General features: G+C 39.6%; 1 protein-coding gene across 1 annotated transcript; it reads left to right on the plus strand.

Annotated features, from left to right (window-relative positions):
• Nucleotides 1-6460: 6460 nt before the first annotated feature.
• On the plus strand, nt 6461-8279 carry LOC113304512. The gene is made up of 3 exons (XM_026553646.1): nt 6461-6817; nt 7023-7096; nt 7349-8279. Exons 1-3 carry the CDS (start codon nt 6560-6562, stop codon nt 8160-8162), a joined length of 1146 nt encoding a protein of 381 aa, XP_026409431.1. The 5' UTR covers nt 6461-6559; the 3' UTR covers nt 8163-8279.
• Nucleotides 8280-8761: the final 482 nt, after the last annotated feature.

Here is an 8761-nt window from a genome sequence, read left to right on the forward strand (position 1 = left end):
AGGCATGCCAACCATGCCAGCCGCACCACCGTGCCAATGGCAAACCATGCCAGGCACGTCTCCGCGCGAAGGCATGACAACCATGCCAGCCGCACCACCGTGCCAATGGCAGACCATGCTAGCCACGTTTCCGTGCCAAGGCATGCCAACCATGCCAGCCGCTCCACCGTGCCAATGGCAAACCATGCCATCCACGTCTCCACGCCAAGGCATGCCAACCATGCCAGCCGCACCACCGTGCCAATGGCATACCATGCCAGCCACGTCTCCGTGCCAAGGCATGCCAACTATGCCAGCCGCACCACCGTGCCAATGGAATACCATGCCAGCCACGTCTCTGCGCCAAGGCATACAACCATGCCAGCCGCACCACCGTACTAATGGCAAACCATGCCATCCACGTCTCCGCGCCAAGGCATGCCAACCATGCTAGCCGCACCACCGTGCCAATGGCATACCATGCCAGCCACGTCTCCGCGCCAAGGCATGCTTACCATGCCAGCCGCACCACATGTGCCAATGGCATGCCGTGCAACCTTTCCACGGCAAGGCATCCAACCGTGCCACATGTGCCAATGGCATGCCGTGCCAACCGCATCTCCGCGCCGAGGCATGCCGACCATGCCGGCCCTACCACATGCCGCTGGCTGCCAAAACAAAGGGTTGCAATAATCAACGACTACCCTTCCATCTGAGATGAGGATCTAAACCGTCCAAGTTTGCCACCTAACGCATGGCAACTTGTGGCCCAAAGCCAAACATCACGGTTCATGCAAACCTTAATTTTGGCCGCGCCTAAACTATGCCAAAGCCATGCCGGCCTACCACATGTCGCTGGCTACCAAAATGAAGGGTTGCAATAATCAACAGCTACCCTTCCATCTCAGATGTAGATCTCAACCGTCCAAGTTTGCCACTTAAAACATGGAAACTTGTTGCCCAAGTCAAACATCACGGTTCATGCAAACCCTAATTTTGGCCGCGTCTAAACTATGCCAAAGCCATGCCGGCCCTACCACATGTTGCTGGCTGCCAAAACGGAGGGTTGAAACAATCAATGGATACCCTTCCATCCGAGATGCAGATCTCAACCGTCCAAGTTCGCCACCCAAGGCATTCCAACCATGCCAGCCGCACCACATGTGCCAATGGCATGCCGTGCAACCTTTCCATGCCAAGGCATGCCAGCCATGCCGTGCCAGCCACATCTTCGCGCCAAGGCATGCCAACTATGCCGCATGTGCCAATGACAATGCCGTGCCAGCCACATCTTCTTGCCAAGGCATGCCAACCATGCCAGCCGCACCGCTGTGCCAAAACCATGCCAGCCTTTCCTTCACGTCGTTGGCTGCCAAAACGAAGGGTTGCAACAATCAACGACCACCCTTCCATCTAAGATGCAGATCTTAGCCGTCCAAGGTCACCAGCTAACGCGTGGCAACCTTTCGCCCAACACCAAGCTCTAATTTTGGTCGCGCCCAAACTATCCAAAACCCTAGTTCTTGGTCGCGCCTAATCTATGCCAAAATCCTAGCTTTGCCATGCCTAACCATGTCAAAGCCATGCCGGCATGCCGCTGGCTACCAAACGAAAGGTTGAAATAATCAACGACTACCCTCCTCTCAAGATGCAAAATCTCGACCGTCGAGGGTCACCACCGAGCCGACAGGTCTCTCAAGCTCAACTTGCCAAACAGCAGCAACATGCTACATGTTTTCAACGAAAACGCTCGAGACATCAACACATGTCACAAACTGGGAATGCTCATTAGGGTATTAGAATTTACTTTAAGAGGCCGGAGTTATGTGCTTATAAAATTTAAAATTTAGTTGGTGTTAGAATTTAAGACACGATGTTGAATATGTAGTACTTGGAATTTAAGACACGATGTTGTCATGTATGGTCGTATGAGTGCATATTTCAGCTTTAAGCTTTTGATAATTAGTATACTAATGTTAAATATAATTATCTATTTTTAATTTTTGACGTAACCATGAGTTTTGCTTTGTCATTTTGTCTCGGTGAAGTTTCTTGATAACAATATTTAGGGCAAGCACTACGACATTTTACTTTGCTCGCCTATATTTAGTGAGTAATGGTGAAATTGGGGGATGCTCATTAGGGTATTGGTTTGGCGGTTTATAGAGTGCGGCGTACATTACGCCCGTTACAAGAAAGTGTCATAAGAATGAGGTGGTTAGTAAATACAAGGAGTAATGGCGAAACGTTTCCTTCATTATGGAACATCAATTCCAGGCGTTACCCATTACCGTTTCCTTCCATTTACTCAAACTGTTTCCAATTCTTACGAGACCAGGGTACGTTTCGTTGCGACTTGTATAAATAGGTCTCACCTATTTCCACCAAATAACAAGTTTTGGTGAGGAGCATACAACACTCAGAAATCACCTGTTAGCTTTCCCATCTGTTAGATTACACTTTCTGGTACAAGTCAAAACAACTACTCTTCCAGAATCAACTATTCTGGTCTCAACACTCTCTTCGCTTCCCTCCCCAAAACCAATCCTTCTCCTTCACTTTGTGACCGAAGCAAGTCTGGAACGACCATTTCTTGGTCTAGGACGGATTTGTACAGATTGATCTCTCGAATCTAAAGTACTCCCTTGCAGTACATTGTTTAGGGTTTTGACTCGTTCCTCACCAACAACACACGAAATTACCGAAACCAGCAGAAACTGTTTTCACCCTTAAACACCAACTTATCGATATGATTTTGTTGTTATGATGGTTCTTATACGTAGAATTTAAGTACGACGGATCCCCTTGTATACCAGAGGCAAGATCTCATTTGTACAGGTGTATTCCTACTGAATTTTTAGTACCATTTATGCAATTTTTCCAGTCTAAATGCTTTTGGTGATATATTAGTTAACTTTTTGCATCCATAAGGACCAAAATTGAAAACATAAGGAGGTCATGGTTGAGGATGAAGCCTTTGTTTCCAACAATTATGTGATTGTTGTTTTCACAGTTGGGGGTTTGAGAATGAAAGAGTGGTATTTGACTGGTTTGAAAGCCAAATGAGAAGGGCGTTCCAAGAAAAAGCTGCGAGGTGGCATTGTAAAAGTATGTGTTTAGCCGTTTCCGGATCAGAATTTTATTGGGACCATATGTTGGAGCTCGTTAGATGAATTTGGTTTAGAATGGTGACCATCATTTTGGTGTTCCAAACATGTATAGTAAATTATTTTTTATTAGTTCTATAAAAAAACATGTTTTATTTTGAATATCAAGTAAGCAATCATAATGTCACTGTAGGATACTAGTTATTTAACTTGGTTTGATTGGGGTATACCAAATGAATAAATAAGGTCATTTTGAAGTAAAATACAAAGCCCCTTATCCACATATTTATAAAAATAGCTAATCCACCATTGATTAATTAACACTAATAAATGTGATTAGGATAATTAATTTAATTAGTTGATTAAAATTTTGAAATTAGGTATTATTTTAGATTGAACTCATGGATGTGGGTAGATTTTTGAGATTTTTTTTTTTTTTAAGAATTCTACTTGTAACGGAAATGAAATCGTACTATCCAAACACTTACAAATATGGGATTGTAGATCTGCTGGGCGATTTTATACTCAAAATTATAGAAGGAATCAACATTTTCGGTTCTGAAAGCAGTATGAAAAGTCGGGAAGGCCTACGAATGAAGAACATGTTGACTATATCCGGCCGGCAAGGTCTGTGGATGAAGAACATGCCGAAAACTTATGGACGGAAAGGTCGATACAAAATACCTGCCGACTATAGGATTTTTGACATACACAGAAGGTATTACAAATGCATGATTAGTCGGCAAGGTATTAATTTCATAACCTGCCGACTAAAATATAGTCGGCAAGGTATAGAGATGGATATCTTGCCGACTCTATAACTGCTAATTTCAGAGATGAAAAGTCGGCATGGTATCAACCTTATGCCCTGCCGATTTTTGGTTCGTTTTGATTCTTCGTTTTTTTTTTTTTTTGATTTCACACGTATAGTTGGAGTGTAGAAGAAAGATTTTCATCTTTTTTTAATATGTTTTGGTCGGCATGGTTATTTAGTATGGGCAATTTGGTCTTTTAACACCTTTTAGACACCCCTTAGCACACTAGTTTGGATAAGAATAAAATGGATATACCCCAATTAATCTGGGTATACCCCAATCTCGCCAGGTTATTTAATAGTCACGGTTAAGTAAAAAAAAATGACAGATATGTTCGAATTTTGAATCTTTTGCGGAATCAAAAACGAAAAACGAATTGTTGACATATTTTCTTACAAGAACGGTGGGCACGCGCTATGCGTGTGCTAGAATCATTAACTCTAATCGACAACATTTCATGAAAAAAAATCAAAACCTAAAATGATCAATTTAATCAAAAATTACCAACAAATCACCCATACAAATATATAGTACAAAACTATACAAATGATCACAGCAGGAATATCTTTTCAGCACGTTTGTTTTCTTCTGTCGGGCATTTTATCGAATACTCTGTATGTAAAACTGAAATTGGCGTCTACTGTATGCAAAACTGAAATAGTGGTTATCAGATCCATTAAACCTCAACCTCACATGACATTTAAATTGTTTGGTATAAGAAAGAGTCGCGTAAAGAGCGAAGAAGAAGAAAAATGATAGTTAGATTTTTATGGGGTAAATGTTAATTCTCCTATATATAGAAATGTTGTTTGTATATAGGGAATCCTAGATTCTTCTGGAATTTAGATAATTAAACTCACAACTCAATTATATAAAACAATCCTTTTCTCTCTAATCTCTGGTAACCTCCGTTTAGATCCTTCCGAATCCTGCTCCTTTAGAGCAACTGCAGTGGTGCGATCAAAACCAAAGATCAAAGATCAAAAAAAAGACCAAATTTTGGGTTTAGTCCGTGTTGTGACGCAACGGTACATGATTAAAATTTCGTCAGGCGGACTTTAAAAGTCCGCCCCATTTTTTTTTCGTAAAATTTCATCAGGCGGACTTTAAAAATCCGCCCCATTTTTTGTAACTTTCATCAGGCGGACTTTAAAAGTCCGCCCCATTAAAATTTCATCAGGCGGACTTTAAAAGTCCGCCCCATTTTTGGTAACTTTCATCAGGCGGACTTTAAATCTCCGCCCGTTAACAAGCGTACTTTAAATTTACGCCCAGCAACAAGCGTACTTTAAATTTACGCCCGACTATATTAGAATTTGGGATTTGGTCGCGACCATATTTGGTATGGAATTTGATCTTTGGTTGGGATTTGATCTTTACTCCGTCCCACTGTGTTACGATCTCATCCCAAATTTTTGGTTATACTCGCCCACTGTGGATGCTCTTAACCTGCTCTTTGTAAATGTTTGGTTCCGAAAAGATTTAAACTCAATTTGCAATTACTAAAAAACCCTTGATGTTTTGTTATGATTGCATTTCAAAAAAGATTGAAGTGAGGGCAATTTTGGCAATTTAAAATTTGCAGCTTCAAACACTATTGCTAAAGGGTGTTCCCATTATATAATAGAATAGATCTCAATATATGTCTTGTCGTTTGAACATACCTAGTTAATACTAACAGATCACGGTGAGTCATGCCTACGAAATACAAGAACAAACATGGAACAATTAATCAAGATCGCAAATCTAACAGAGTAATTCTAAATGAACCGTTCATAAATACTAAACAAAAACTGTGTACTCATACGTGGGATGGGCCCCACATCCTTGGGAATCAGCAGGGGACCACTTTTAGGCCCTACCATAAGAAGAAATATGAGTACACGGTTTCTATGTTGTCTATGAGGGCAGTCCATTTAGAATATTTGTATCTAAAAATGATTAGATAGAAATATCTGATATGTTTCCTCAATTCAATCTGTTATCTATTACAATGTTAAAATAAGATCCCTCTCCCGTCTCCATCATTTCCGTTTTGCCATATCACATCCCACATACAGTTATCCCATTCTTACCTCCATCGTCCGGCTCTGGTAAGACGGAGTGAAAAAGAACGTCGTTCCCACCGGATAATATTTTTGTCAAGAGTCAAAGAAAGTCGATAAACAAAGTCAACGACTAGAAATAGGTGTATCATGACCCTGTAATGACATTAACCACGACATTAACTACTAGAGTTGAGCCGAAATGGTCTAAGATCCAATAAAGTGATCTCTTGTAGTAGGTCCATCTTAAACATTGTGCATCACCTATAATCCACCCATCAGCGGCCAATATTCCTCATCTAGAAATTTCCAGTTTATCACAACATACAAAATTCACCTACGTCAAATACCTAAAACACCCTTTTCCTTTTCACTCTTTTGATTCTCACTACTTGCTTTCAGACAACTAGTTTGGTTAACGTCACCACAACTTTGCCTTTGAAAGACCATTTTAGTATGTAATTAATTTAAAAATGAAGGAGAATATTGTAATTCAATAAAGGTTCCCCAAATATATACAGAAGAAAGAAAAAGAAAATGAAATCAGAAGTTAAACCTGAAAGTGAAAAAGAAAATTATCGAGTAAGAGGTTTCTGAGTGAGATCTACACACGATGAGAATCCGTAAACTCATCGCTCAGAAAAAAATCTCTGAACCTAATTCAAATGTTCTTACACCTTCTCCTCCTGTAACTCCAACGAAAACGATAATCCCATCTTCTGCTGCTGATGTCTCAACCAGTTCTGAGGAGGAGGAGCGCGTGAATAATTTTCAGGAAAAAGAAGTTGTTGTCTGTGAACTGAATATGTCTTTATGGGATGTGATTCCAGTTAAAGAGCTTCGCAATTACCTCCCAAAGAAGGTTTCTAAGGTCAGTTTTGTATTCATTTCTTTCTATTATCGATCTTCTTTGTTTTAGGGTTCCAACATTTTGGTTGGTTAGGGTTTGTATTAATGATCGATTTTTCTTGGGATGAATTAGGAAAATAAATTATGGGTTCTATTAAGTTTCTGTATTTGGTTATATGGTGTTATTGTATTTGAGCTCGGAGCAACTGATAATAGTGAAACTGCAGGCTAAGAGGAAAGGAAAATACGACGTTGGGAGAATTAGAGATGAATCGGTTAATGCAGACGGTGATCGAGTAAGGTATGTCGACTATCTTTACTGATTTCAATTTACGATTATTTGAGTTCATGGATGAAATGAGAAATTAGGGTTTTCATTTTTGGAACAAAAAATTATCTATCGCGTAGTAAAAGGAAAGGTTTAAGAAACCCAAATTTCTATTTGTTATCGGGAGCTATATGATGATTTGAACTGAAATGGAGCTTGTGATTATCGGAAATGAGGAATTTTGTTCATTGGGGTTTTTCGTGTTTTTCATTTTTGGTTGGGCAGTATTGTGGGAGATGATATTGAACCCGAAGATGATGACGAAGAAAAAACTGAATTGGTAAAGAAACAATATGCGACGGCGTATAAAAGGAAATTATGGTTGAAATCATTGATGAAGAATGGTGATAAGAAGAGGAAAAGAGATTGCGGCGACGATATTGATAATGATGTAAAGGAGAAGAAAAAGAAGGGAGTAGTGTATTGCTGTAAAACTGTTGGGGAAGGATGGCATTGTCGATCGAAAGCACAAATAGGGAGTCGATTATGTAAACATCATTTGATTCAAATGCAACGTAATTCAGATCAACAGAGAGATAATAATCAGGAAAAGAAGATTCAAAAATTGGAAAAGAAAACACCTAGAAGAGGTAGACCACCAAAAGAATCGAGCACTAAGACTACTAATACCATTGGAGGGAAAAGGATTAAGAGGAAATTATCAGGGAAAAAATCATCGGAATTTTACTATTATTCTGGATTTGGTCCGCTATGGGGCAAGAATAAAAGAGGTAGACCACTAAAAGAAGTTAAGAAACAACAAGTTTCAGAAGAGGAAGACGGAAAAGTGGAGGAATGTGTAAAATTAGAAGAAAAGCAAGAAATTATCAATGAAGCCCCAATTGATCATCATCGAACAAGTCCTAAAATGAATATCGTGAAAGAGGAAAATGTTAATGGAAATGATGATAATGGTTGTATGTTTGTGGATGACGACTTTGATGACTCCGATGAAGATTGTAATGGTGTTGATGTCAAGAAAAGACATCGAAAACCCATCAAAGCTCGATCACTTGCATCGTTGTTTTCGAATACTTAGTTGTTTTTAGTTTCCGGTGGTTTTTTTTTTTTTGGTTGCGTATTGTGATTTTTTTGGACGTTGAAAACAATGGAAAATAATGTATTTTGGAATGAATTATCCAGGGCCACAAATTTAATCTGATGTGATCAACGGTTGTGATTCTTTGACTTTGTTTGAGCTGGAGTGGTGACCGTTGAATTTGGTTGACATGTGTGTCACTGCTTACAAAAATAAAATAAAATGCTATTTGCACACCAAATTCTACCCCCAAGAGGTGGCCAGAAGATGCCCATAATTGTCAAACACCAAGCTGTTTATTGTCATTCAAACCCGTACATTTGGCATTTTAAGACAGCAATAAAGATGATGCCAGGGTATATATTGCAGTCGATGTTCCAACTTCCAAGAGCAAATATCAGCCACTCAATGAATTTCAGTGTCATGAACAAAAAAATTCTACCAAAAAAAATCCAACACTGCTGACGGGTATCGTTTTGCTTGGGATGTACCAATATACATTTAGGATAAAAAAATATTTGTCTTTTGGTTAGTACAAAAATAGTACCACATTAGCGGCCTTGAAAAAATCTTAAACATGAATTAGTAATTATGAGCTA

This window comes from Papaver somniferum, chromosome 8 (assembly GCF_003573695.1).
Source record: "Papaver somniferum cultivar HN1 chromosome 8, ASM357369v1, whole genome shotgun sequence".
NCBI lineage: Eukaryota > Viridiplantae > Streptophyta > Magnoliopsida > Ranunculales > Papaveraceae > Papaver > Papaver somniferum.